Source organism: Syngnathus acus, chromosome 5, assembly GCF_901709675.1.
Source record: "Syngnathus acus chromosome 5, fSynAcu1.2, whole genome shotgun sequence".
Classification (NCBI taxonomy): Eukaryota; Metazoa; Chordata; class Actinopteri; order Syngnathiformes; family Syngnathidae; genus Syngnathus; species Syngnathus acus.
Window position 1 is genome coordinate 376,621 of NC_051091.1, and position 13,576 is coordinate 390,196.

Consider the following 13,576-nt stretch of genomic DNA (forward strand, 5'->3'; position numbering starts at 1 on the left):
ATTTCGAAGAGAGACAGAGAGATGGATCTTCTTCTGTACTACTCTCAAACTTAGCGTTTCACGATTTTAACACTCGGGTGCTTTGTCATTTGGTTGCCTTGGGAAAGTTCCCCTGAGCCGCTCGCTCAGCAGCCATGAAGTATTTTCCAAAGCTTGTGATCCACTCTAGTAGTGCATGTTAAGAGCCATCTGCTGGGTGTCAAAACTGTCAAAACTGCCACTCTAGAGACGTCTCAAGGCAGGGAAAACACACCAAAGCAGCACTAAGGTTCGAGCAATAAGTTGGGAAAAATAACCCACACCTGTGGACCGACCAAAATATTGATTTGTGAGGGGGGGGGGGGAAGCATGACATTTACTCAGGAGTTTCTGTGACAGTCAACCAAACCCAGAAAATCATATGTACGTATGTGTTCAGCTCTGTTTTGGAGTGCGGCTTTGGTCAACGGATTCTGCTACGATTAGAGTTAACCTTTTAATTCTCAAATAATTGCTTGTTTTTCTTGCAGGCTTATCTTGACAGCCTTGATGTTAAAATGTTCATCGAGATTGGGCCATTTGATACTGTTTGACAGGAAACACAGAAGCGCAAATACGTATTTTTTTTCCAGATGCCAGAGGAAACCCACGCAGGCACGGGGAGAACATGCAAACTCCACACAGGCACTGTGTGCTAAGCACTGTGCTGCCCATATGCAGCAAACAGTCAGATACGTATTTGGCTGTGCTGCCCATATGCAACAAAGTGTACTGGCCATATGCAGCAAACAGTCAAATCTTTCACTTACTACTGGAAAGACTGCACAAATGCAATCGCTTTGATTGTACAAGAACATAATCTCCCTAATGCTGCCATTTGTACTTTATAATTATCTTATTTCATATTTTTATATAGAATGTCACTTTTTAACCAGCCGAAATACCTCTACATTGTTGAAAGCCGTATGCAACGAAATTTCGTTTTGTACACACCTAGTGTTGACAAAATGACAATAAAGTTCTGTCTAAGTCTCTAAGTCTAAGTCTAATTTGCGTCTTTGAAAACAAGATCAGACAGTGACTACACCTAGTATCACCTGCTGCTATCTTTCTTTCTATAATTGCTCCAGCCAGCATGGAAGCTGGAACAGAGATGGATGTGGGTTAATCCTATACGTATATCACAGTGTGAAAGCAGTTCCAGATCACGTTGACTTTCTCTCTCCAAATTTTCCAACTGTTAGCAAGACATAAAGTACTTCAACAATAACGGGTCAAATAGTCGGGAACATTTGTGAAATGTTTCCACTGACAAACATTCTTGAGGGCTTCACTAAAAGGCACACACAAATGATTTGTATTGAAGTATTGTATTTAAATGGAGCACACCGTGCAGTTTTCATTTTGACAATGAAAAAAGAAATCCATAGAACACAAATCCACAATTGTACCTCCAATAGTAGCATTGTGTATCGCTCAAGAATGTAAACAGGCAAATTCTCCAGTAAAATGTGATTGCTTTCATCATGGTGGTGACATAACAACAAATGGCTGGGTAATCCCAGATTACACATGGGCAGACAGACGAGCAAAGGATTGAAAGAGCAGAGCCAGCGTTCATCAGGGAAAGAGCTGCTATCTCCAAACGAGGCCTACATACGCACAGTAGCCCATATGTACTGTAAGCGTTCAAATCTCCCACGGCCAAATCGTTCATCATTTCTCCTCATACTAAAAATGGACTTTAGGAAGACCTCAGTTCCCACAGCATCACAAATGAGGATAATAATACGAACTTTTGCCGTCCATTTCCCATCTTAGAAATGATCAAGCGTGGCTACGATATCAGTGCCAGCTACAGCTTTCCCGTTGTTTATGAAGACTCTTTCAAAGCGTGCAGAGTTGAGATGCTAATTGTCCTGTGGTCTCATACACTGATGAGTATCAGTCTCAATAGATTTGATTGGTATGGTGACTCACCCACGGCCTATAATTATAGCACACTCATTGCCTTGCCTTGTGTAAGTGGATGTGTGAGAGGACGCTCAAGCATGTGTTGTATGTTCATATGTGCTCGTGGGTGCTTGAGTAAAAACACAGCAGGGCAACTGAGGGTGAGCCTTTCATCATTACTAGCTTACAGGCTGTCCTCATGAATTATGCAGACGCCACAAATTGTTACCACAGACGGAGGCACTTGTGATGGGAGTGTCATCTCTCTTTTTTTTTTCTTCTTCTTCTCCTGAGAGACAGAGAGCGGGCTCTACAGGCACGGATCTCCAAAAAAAGCCGTCTCTTCCGCTCACAAGTTAAGTTATCGCTCCATTTTTTGAATTGCTTCAATGACCTTATTAAACAATGATTTGTAATATGAATGACTCTTTTAAATCCATTGTTTTTGCATGGTAAATATTGCTGTATTAATTCACATATCTGAGCCGCACTGGACTATAAACCGCAGGTGTTATAATGCTTCATTTCCATATATAAGAGAATATGTAGAAATCTTGCAACACCACAAAAATCATGAAAAAGCCATAGATAAGCCGCGCTAGGTTCAAAGTTTGTGCAAAAAGGAGTGGCTTATAGTCGGAAAAATACGCCACTAAACTAATGCTACTTGTAATGTGAACGGACAGGCATATGCCAGATGCAATATGGCCGTGTTCGCCCGCACGTCAAGTCCTTCAGTCGACACTAGACCTGGGTGACGGACGATTATACACGTGGCAGAAAAAACACCTCACACCCTCCTTTTTTTTTTTTTACTTTCTCGTCCCTCGACCAATGGGACAGAACATCCAACTCTGATACTGCAGACTTCAGAAAATGTTTGATCTGAATATCCAAGGATCAAAAACCCAAATATATAATGGAGCCAATGACCCCTGATTTAATGCTGCAAAAAAGGATCATATATTTCTTTTTCTTTTTTTAACAGAAATGCGCTCAATAAGTAAAGTCCTTCCCAAGAAAGAGCCACAATTTGTCTTCTTCTTTTTTGGCCCTCAAGCAGTAGCACCCACTTGCCAGCTGACTGGATAATGCGTTTAAGGAGGCGTGTGTCTGAGGATGATCTTAAAATAAAACCAAATGTCAAATGACTTTCATTCTCTGTCTACCTCAGCAAAACATGTCGTATAGGGGCTTGCAAAACGATTCCAAATGTCTCTCCTCCACATTTGGTCCCAATCACAAATGCGCTTTTTGAAGTGGAATTTGACGGAGCAAGACAAAAGGGCCCATCGGGACCTACTGTTCATGAAAAGTGCAAGAAAAATGAAAAGACACCACTGTCGCTCTTGCGTCTGCAGTGACTGCAATGGATGGGAGGGAGAACACTGTACTCATCTAGCTCACCTTCAGCTACTTCTCTTGATAGCATAGTTGTCTCGTTTGAAAGTGTGGGTTCACCCTTGATCGACCTACACGACACGGGAAAATAGATGAGAATGTAGTCACCGAGCGCTCGTTGGTGAGCACAAATTGATGACACCCGGCCGGGGATGTTCATAAGAAAAATGACAGCGACTTCTGGCCACAGACCGCTATTTCATGCTCACCAATGAGCGTTTGGCTTGCAAAGGTCCATTTTTGCAAGAATGGACTGTTTCTGCTTCATCATGCTGACTGCTTGATTAGAATGACACTTTGCTCATGGGGCGTCACAGCCACTGCCTGCACTTGCTCCTCATTTGGAGTCCAACAACTAACATGAAAGTGGTACGTAGGTACGTAGTGTATATGTCGATGATGAACTCAATCAATATGAAGCCATTTTCCAATCCATTTTCACAGCCCTGCTTTGGAAAGAAAGGGGAGCGAGCGAGCGAGCGAGCGAGCGAGCGGGCATCCGCGGAAGCAACAGTTAGTTGTCCGCAGCCGCAGGAAATGTGAGCGATGCCCAATGATTTGCTCGGTTGGGCTTTTTCACCTGATCTTACCTTCTGCTGCCTTCTGGCCATGTCAGTGGGTTGCTTTGCGTTAAAGGGATATGCGATGCAGCGCATGACAAACACATAGAGCTGGAGTCTCTTTTTTCTCTCCTCTTCCTCCCTCTGCATCTTCTCAATATCCTCCTTCTCCTTGTCGCTTCCCACCGACGGACTGGGGCTGGAGGCTCGGCGGCCAGCGCTGCTGGCTCGGCCCCGTGGCTGGAGCCCCCCCGAGCCGCTGTGGCCGTCGCTGTCTGGGCTCGGTGACGGCCGCCGCCGCCGCGCTCCTTGGACGCTTCTCGGGAGCGCCGCCACCTCTTTGCGCTCCACCTCCAGGGTCTCATCCCCTTCCTCCTCGCTGGAAGACGGATCCAACATGCTGCCGAGTCTTCGACGGAGGCGACACTTGAACGCTCCAACGTTGGGCTACAACTCAAGGGGAACGGGGGAGGGAGGGAACGGATGAGGACGCTTCTCAGCTTCCAGGGAAAGAGAGAGGTGGGGGCCAATCCCCCCGAAGAGACAGACGATAAATGTTGCTTCAAAAAACAAATACAGGATGCAGTTGACGATCTTTTAGCTGTCAATCAAACGCACACGGGAGGGATGCAAGAGGAGAAACCACATTTGGGGAGGGGGGGCTCGCATGAAGAGAAACGCAGGGGGATGCTGGAGGAGGGAGGAAAAGGAAAGGAAAGGCTGGGCTTGGAGATGACCGCGGCTCGGCAACTTGCTGGCTGCTCTGGGGTCAGTTTGAGCAGGCTTGGAGCTGCACAACGGCCACCTGATGCTGCTACGCACGCACGCACGCGAGTGCAGGAAGGAAGTCAGCTTGACAAGGCGCAGTGGTGCGTTTCAACGTGGACGTGCACGTCATCGAGAACGCGCACAGGGATTTTCAAATTCATTGACGTTCTTTGCAAACTGACATACACGTTGGATTTCAATACAGCATTTCATAACGTTCAAACAACAGAAAAGTGGCTATTTTGGAGCGCTTCTCCCCCACAGGTGCCGTCATTGTGACGTCGCTACGCACGTTGCGTAGCGTGCGTAACGTGCGTAGTGACGTCAGGGAATTGGTCGCAAACCCCTCCAAGGAAATGATGGCAACGTGGGAATTCCCATCTCGATTTCTACGGAGCCTGGCTCAGCTATCAAATCTGGTTGTGAGATCAAACTTTGAAATAAACCATTGAACTACAGAAGGGGTCAAAACACAAATCAAACTAACAATTCCAGAACATGTTTTATTGTATGTGTAATCAATAAGCAATACCATTTACAGATTAAATAACACGAGAGTAGAATGATTTCATATGGCGATAAAAAAAAAAAAAAAAAAAGAATCAGAAAGAAAGAAATCCATCTTCATCTTAAAATCACAATTACTGCCTGATCTTACATGAAGGGTGGAAAGCGGAATATAATAATGATGACTGAATGCTGGGGGGAAACTAACTGCCTGTACTCAAACGTGCCTCATGTTAAAAACAAGTTTTGTACACATTTTCAGAAAATTGGAAATCGTGTTGACAAAAAATAAAATAGAAAATAAAACCTATCAAGTCAAATAATGACACATTTCCTCTGTCCCAGTTCTCAGGGAAGGGTGAAGTTCGAGGCAACAAAATATATACATCGCTTATTCACAGCACAGCTGTGTGTGTGCGACAGCACTGAAAAATGTCATGAAAGAAATGATAGATGAACAATTTCTCCTATGCAAATGGAGATCAAGGTATTTAAAACGTGGACAAATCTAGCAAATCGGAGATTCAGCATCTGCTTGCCATTCACGGCACAGAGGTTGATGTTACAACTGTGTACAATCTTCAATTCATTGACATTTTTTAGCTCTCATTCCCAACAGAAAGGCAATTACCAATGGATTCTCATTTGCAATGCTGAACAGGCTGTAGACAACAAAGGAATAATATCCTGGCTGGCTGCTTTTTTCTTTGTCTGAAACTTGGGAGAAAAGTCATTTGCCAGACACGTACAGAATGTATTTTTTCCCCCACGCATAAAATCAATCGATTGCCAATTTGTAAAAGATAATGATGACAATACGGACATCTTGTTTTTGTGTGATGAAACACACACGGGAATACAGATGTGGTGCAAAGGCATTCAGGCCCCATTTCGTTGGGTCCTGGGGGGGGGGGGGGCACCCAACAACAACTCAGTGCCAGAAAACTTTGGTAAAATCTTTCAACCGTCAAGGTACCACAGTTGCCTCTTAACTGATTTGTTTTGTCCTGTGTCTAGGATTCAGTCTAAATCAGGGGTCTCAAACTCCAGTCCTCGGGGGGGGGGGGCCGCATTCCTACATGTTTTCCAAGTTTCCCTGGTTCAACACACCTGATTCAATGATCAGGCTCCTGCAGAACGTGAGGATGAACTGATCATTTGAATCGGTGTGTTTAACCAGGGAAACTTGGAAAACATGTAGGAATGCGGCCCCCCCCCCCCCCCGAGGACTGGAGTTTGAGACCCCTGGTCTAAATGTAACTTAATTGCACCCGATATCAATGGGCAAATTGTTTGCGATTCATCGACGTGTACACATTTGAAACATATTGCACATATGACGTACATCTACTCATTTTGGAAATACTACACGGGGAGGCTCCTGGCTTTATGACGGAGTTCCTATCAATTAGGTACATCATTTAGAATGCTATGGTTCTTTGTGAAGCTACACGAATGCAGTTAAGTCATAAATAAAGTCAACATTTGTATGAAAACTGCAGCCATAGGTATAAAGCCATCAAATGGAAAAGAGTACAGCGGTAGGTAACCCAGCGTGCTGGCCAAAGAGGTCATTGCGGCATTTGTAACCTCCAAACATGAAGGAGTGAAAAGCAGCAGGTAAACTCAATCAAGAATAAGAACGCTCCAAACAATTGTCTACAAAAGAGAGAACTTTGATGAAGTCTGCTTCTCTGTTTCTAGTCCATGCACTTAAGAAATGGGACAGACATCAAGTGACTTGCTTCAAAGCAATTTGTGTGTCAACTGTCTCTATCCGGAGGTCAGATGATAGAGGACACTGAGGGAGGATCACACCCTGTTTTGGTTTTCTTCAACCTGTTGCATAGAACTTGCTGAGTATATGTTCCCTTGCATATCATCCGGTGTCCTTCCAATAGCAAGCTTTTTCACTTGACCGATGAGACTTTGGGAAGGGGAAGTCAACTTCCATATTTGTTTTACCATAAATAATACGTGGCATTGTGAGGAAGATTGCATTTGTGGCTTAAGTAGCAAAACTGCTGCTTTTTTTCACTTGCTCGCTCGCCAGGTCTCAGGTCACAAGCAATCCGCTTCAGAAAAGCGACGAACCGTGATGGGTCGTGACCCGAGAGTGGCAACTGCGATGACGACAGCAAGTGGCAAAACGCCCCCCCGAGAGAGACAGGAGGACTTTGCTGCTTAATTCATAAGCCACAAAGGCAAGATGAATCACAACGCTGTGTTTCCAATCGAATAGAAAAGAACAATTGGGAGTTGACTTCCCCTTTAAGTTGTGCTTGCCTAGCCGAATGATTTCAATGAGATGGAAAAAAACATACGGCAAATAAGAGTATGTGAACTCTGACAACATCCGCATACTAAGAGGGGTTGATCATATCTGCACAGGTGAGCCATAAAAGCTGTCACTGTTGTCACACCACACCACACCACCACACCACACCACAGCACCTTATTACCACTTTGGAGGATGCCATCTAAAAAATAAGCAAGTACAAACAAAAATAAGCAAGAACAAGGAGGAGGTTATTGCATTTTGCTTCTGAGGTGGGTTGACCTCCTCCTTGGGCTCATTTCAAGCCAATGAGTGGTGTCAAACACAGCAAGAAGCAGATGGTTTAGCAGGGAACGACTTTGCGGAATGTCGTCAAAACAATCAGCTTGCGTGAGCGTAGGCAGTAACATTGACATTACGTATCTAGTGCAAAGGAGAAAATGAGCCACTTGTGTTCCTCATTCCCTGCTGATGCAGTGTCAAACTTCAAAACACAGCTGCAAACCCTTCAGAAAAAAGAAATCTCAAAAGATCCGTGTAAAAAAGTCATCCGTTTTTTATTCTTCCACTTATTTGAACCAAGAGTCTGGCAAAAAAGGCCTCCAAATGTCCAATAGTTGTTGTTACAAAATGAAACGTCTCCTCTCCTCCTTCGTGGGAGTGTCGGCTGTTTGGAGCCCCACGACATCCTCAGTCACGTTCTCTCTCAAGTCTCGACTTTCTGCCTGGTCCCATTCATCAGACAAGGATGACAAGGTCCGCTTCATGTCCAAAGGCCCAGAGCTGATCTCCTTGGTGTGGACAAGGCTGAGAAGGGCTTCATACAGGAACTGGTACTGATCCTGGTGAGCAGATCACAATCATGTAGAGCAAGAAAGGTATTTTCAGCCCAAAAAAAGAAAGATTGACTCCACTTCATGGTAACAAGTCATCATTCGGTGCCATTCTAGACGTCAAAGATATGAAGTGGGTTCAAAGGCTAAAGCCTCCACTTGAGTGCAAGTGTTAGCAACCAAATGTAAACCGTGAGCCTTTGAGGCTTTCCCAGTTTTCGCTCGCTCGCTCGCTCGGTCTACTTGCATAGCGTCACAATGACGTCATTGTGACCGCATTCAAATGGAGAAGAAAAAGGGTTTGTCCGCCACGCAGATGGAAGGCACGCTTCTAGGAGGACTACCTTGGCATCAATGTGTAGATAGATGATTGGAGGAGTCACCTCGTCAGTCACCTAGTAGCTGAACGTTGGAGCAGACTCCACCATGTGCGTGAAGACCGCCCCGGCCTCATGAGGTTGATCATCTTGGCCGCTTGATAGACATCGACAAGCCCCTCACTCTCCAGTTGCTGAGACAGCGTGGTGAGGGCGCATAGCAAACCTGCAGATACTGCTCCAAACCTGACAACCACACACACAATATTGAACTCTTTTTCCATCTACTTTCAGAAAGAACATGGAGGGCATGAACCTTTTTAAGCATACGGCATATTCTGCAGAGGAACATTTTTGACTTCTAACTGAAAAATCAAACTTTCTTTGGCATTCGGACATCAAACTCACAAACGGGCGGGATAAGTGCGGCGGCCGAGACTGTTGTCAACAAAAATCTCCCTGTGGTTGCGTTGCGTTGCGTTCTTTGCCATTGTTTTGACTCGCCCTGGCCCCCGCCCTGACGGGTGGCCTTCGTCATGGGAGAGCTCTCCTCCTCCATTACTATCAGAGGACTTGCAATGCTAACAGCTCATGCATGGCTTCATAATGAGCACGCAGTCAGTCACAGGGAGCTGACACTTTGTGAGCAGACTACACCATCAAAATTGGATGAAGCATTCAATTAGTCCCTTCTCCTAAAGCTGCAAAATGCACTTCATTACTTGTAATAAATATACATGAGTAGAGCGTTGTTTGAGAACCCCACTGCTGTAGACCAATTCAATATGTCTAATTCATAATAATTCATTACATTTGTATATAGCGCTTTTCAAAAACCCAAAGGGCACTTTGCACAAATCTCGGGTCGTCACTCACTTATGCCGACACGCCTTTTTGTCGCTGAAGATGGCCACGATTTGGAGGTGTCCTTTTTAATTGCTATCAAGAGTGCCCAACTATTGTATTGACATTTCTTCCAAACAACACCCGATGTCGATGTGGTGACAGAACGAAAATGTATCAGACTGACTCATCATGAACGACGGTCGGTCCGTCACGGACGGCGGCCTCTCCCTTGATGATGTCGACGAGTTCAAAGGTTTTGCTGACGGGCAGGTCGGGATTTGGCCACCTGGGGCAGCGAAAGTGACGCACCTCCAATACGTAATCATCCTAGTCGTCAGACACAAAAGAGAAGGACGTGTGTTCGTGAACTTTATGAGGCAAAGACGCTCGCGGACGCAACCTGCGTGGCTTCCAGGATGAAGTCGTGGATGCTGATCTGCTCTTCACCGGACAAGCGGAGTGAGTCGTGACTGATGAGGGTGACAGTGAAGGCTTCACAGTTCATGGGCTCCTCCCGACTGGGCCAGTACACAAACTCGTCCTCCTCCTGAGGAAGAAAATGGCAAGGTTTTTGTCTTCGTCATTCATATTTTTTTCTGGTTATAACGTGATACTCCAAAAAAAGGAGCCGGCATGCCTGTAAACGGCCGAGGTTGACTTGGCCTTTACCCAATCAAGATGGGATATTTTACAGCTAATCTAGTACAGAAAATCGATGGATGGATGGATGGACGGACTTGCACTGCCCTCTACTGGTTATATAGGTGAATTGGTCACAGAGGAGCGCTGAGTCAGGTGAAATTGAAATCTAATTTTGTGATTATGCATTTTTCACAAATTCAATCTGATATAGTCCTTTATAGGGCATGGAAGAATCATTTCCTCTCTTTCTCCCTGACAGCCGACAAGTAAAATCATAATAATAAAGAGCGAGGGAGACCAACCACAAAGAGCAAGTGCGCTAACTCCAGCATACTTCCATGGATGTCTTTTTGGAATGTTGATTCATTTGCATTTCTCCCCCCCCCCCTCCAAAAATGTTTAGTCCCAAGGACTACATAAGTAACCAACGGGCTGGCCAACTACAAGAAGAATGTTAATATTTAGGAATGTATATGAATTCACTTGAACCTTCTTCATGTGCCAAATATTCTATATTTTGTGTACAAACAAAATAGCAATGGTCAATGGAAAAAAAAATAGCTTTCTCAACAATAGGCAGACCAGTCGAACACACTGCTCAGTTATAGCAGTGTATCCGGAATGCATCATACTACCTGTCCGTGGTTGATCGGCAGCATGACGATCATTTGTGCATTATGGTCCCAGATCATTCTCCAGAAATCTTTTGTGATGTGGGGGCAGAGGATGTTGGGTAATGATGAATTCATTACTACGGTAGTAACTCTGCAGGAGGGGAAAAGAAATCAAATAATAAAGAAATCAAATAATACATGTATAGTATGTATACATATGTATCTAATACTATTTTTTTTTCATGCAACAGACTTCCATTTTCTTCAATCTAAAGTATACTAGGGAAACATTTCTCACAAATATGTCACGTCTCGTCCCCAGCCGTTTTACTCTGTGTGATCATTGTCACCTTCCTCTCGTTACCTGTCGTCTATTTAAGTCCTGTCTGCCCCTCACGCCCTGTCGGCTCATTGTTGTCGTACTCTCTTGTTGTCGTCGTCGTAATGTCTTCACGTCCTTTGTGCGTCCTTTGTGCGTCCTTTGTGCGTCCTTTGTGTCACGTCCCTGTCGGTTAGTCCTCTAGTTATTGTTTTGTTAAGTCATGTCGGTTTGCCGAGTTGGTCTTTTGAGTTTGTCCAATTAACCGAGCTGGTCCAAGCTGCATTTGGTCGCCCTGCTCCATCCGTTCCGGTGACAAAATCCACAAATGGCGAGATTAGAAAGAGCAGAAAGTACTGACCATAATGTAAGAGGCGTTGATGTAATCGCTCCCCTTGACGCCGGGCAAAGGTGCTAAGCTCACCCTTGCTTGCTCCGCTGTTCAGTCACCCCCAAATGAAATAAGCCAGAAAACAATCAGCGCTTGATAAATCAGGTTATTTTGTTACAGAGATTCCCATCTGCACAGTGCACAGGAAATTCCATTGCGAGATGATGTGGAGAGGTTTGAAAAGTCAAACCTTGCAAACCTTAGATCCTTCATTTAGCACAATTGTGACGCAACTGAAAGACGGATCGAGCTTTGCTCCCGATCTAGGCAGCAACTGGCAGATACAAATGTTTCAGTCGTCTGTAAGGTTTTAGTTGAAATGTGATTATTCACCATGAGATGGCAGACATCCACTGTGTCTCTTCCTTCCGTCAGGGTGGAAGGGAGGCCCAAAAAAAAAATCAAGAAAATGGTGGCTTTTAGGGAAAATTGGAAACAGATAAATTCACTTAATGATGAGGCAATTCTATAGGTGTCTAGTTTGATGCTATCACCAATTTCGGTTGCCCCCAGCCTCCACAACAACTGTTGACAGTTCAATTGAAGTGCAAGGAGTCCCTCAAAAAAAAGGAAAAGGGACAGATCTAAGCACGCCGCCACCATTTACATGAACATTCCCTGCTCTACAAGACCGAACGGCTAATCTTCACGTCCATTATTTTCTATGGGATTAATTGCGGGATTTCATTCCAGAGATTTGTTCCATGACCGCTTTTGTAGTCTGATGCCTTGTGCCCAATGGAGGTTTTTGCATGCAAGACTTCAACATCATTCTCACTCACTCAAATCTTCCGCAACTGAGAGCAAGCACAGTGCACGTGGAGAGCAAATCCTCGACAGCACGCTGAGTGAGATATACTATGTATTTTGCTTTCCAAATGTAATCCCTACTCTCTCAGGACGCGCCCGCCGCTTTCACGAAAAGCACAACTCGTAGGCCAAATGTAAGCGAGTTGTGCTTTTTGGAAAAATCCAAGGCTCTAATTGCAGGTTCCTAATCATTCTTCCCGCCTCAGGCAGGACATAGTAGGTTCAATCGTATTGGAGACAAAATGCAAGACTTACACGGCACCACAGAGCTGATTCGATTTTTCTCTTTGTTGCATTCCTTCTGAGAAGTGAAGCACTCTGTGAATCTGTCATTGCACTGCGTCATCAACTGAAACATATGCATTGGCTTTTTAGAAGGGAAGAAAACCCTAACCCTCAAAGCAACAGCCTTTAGTGAAATGATGAACATTTTGTCTCCACTTAAGAATGATGACAGAAATATTTGGAGTGAAACAATGCCCCACGTAAGCATGATGAGAAAATATTCATCACAATTATTTCCGATAAGACCGAATGTGCTATGCGTAGTATGCGTCCCTTCACCTGAAAGTGTTTTTCCACACGTGTCCGACCACTGTGTCCTGGTGTCCTGATGGTGTTTGCGTAGTGATGAAGGCTGCAGGCTGCCACCTCACTCTCCTTGGCCAAGATGGCTTCCACCAAGGCATCATGGATAAATACGTATTGTTCCTGGATGAGCCAAGCAAAATGGGATCAATCACATTGCAACAAAGATTTGTTGTTGTCGTTGTTGTTGTCAATAAACAGCTCGTATAATTCACAATCCTAATCAAAACGATGTCAGTGGCTACTGTATGCGTGAAGCTACTGTCGCAACAGAAAGAGCTAAAAGATGCTGTTTGAAATTAAAACGAGCTCGAATGGGAGCGTTGATGTATTTTCGTGCGACATGAGACAAATCTCCTACTCTAACAAATAGCAACGTCATTTGTCCCAATCCAAAAAAGCGAGCTAGCTTGATGTATTTTTGTGCGACGTAAGCCAAATCTACTACTCGAGCAAACGGCAATGTCATTTGTCCCAATCCAGAAAAATCCTGCTTAAAGCAAAAGACATACAAACCTCAGTCTGTACTAAGTAGTTGCGCTGAGCACGTATGTGTTTGAGAAAGCCCAGGACATTAACAGTGCGCTTGTCCTTGATCTGCTTCAACATGCTGTCAATGACAATATAGGTCCCTGTACGACCCACTCCGGCACTGCAAAACGATACAGAAGAGGAAAGCCCAAAAGGCAGGCAGGAGCGCCATTTCAGCGTGCGTGCGTGTGTGTCATTTCAAATGAGCAAATTTGGGCAAATGGAAAAAGGGACTGATT

At 44.7% G+C, this 13,576-nt stretch overlaps 1 protein-coding gene and 1 pseudogene across 10 annotated transcripts in view; both read right to left on the bottom strand.

Annotated features, from left to right (window-relative positions):
• cadpsa (Ca2+-dependent activator protein for secretion a) overlaps positions 1-4,646 on the bottom strand; it is a 56,982-nt gene extending 52,336 nt beyond the window's left edge. For 3 of the 10 annotated variants that reach the window (XM_037251207.1, XM_037251202.1, XM_037251199.1), the window contains exon 1: positions 3,924-4,644. In XM_037251207.1, the coding sequence (XP_037107102.1) occupies positions 3,924-4,292 (369 nt within the window). In that variant the 5' untranslated portion in view covers positions 4,293-4,644. Of the gene's footprint in view, positions 1-3,923 lie in introns of all 10 variants that reach the window. The other 7 variants (XR_005097936.1, XM_037251198.1, XM_037251201.1 and 4 more) reach the window with 4 other exon arrangements.
• A 3,354-nt stretch (positions 4,647-8,000) lies between these two features.
• The window catches only part of LOC119122722, a 71,728-nt pseudogene continuing 66,152 nt past the window's right edge, over positions 8,001-13,576 (bottom strand).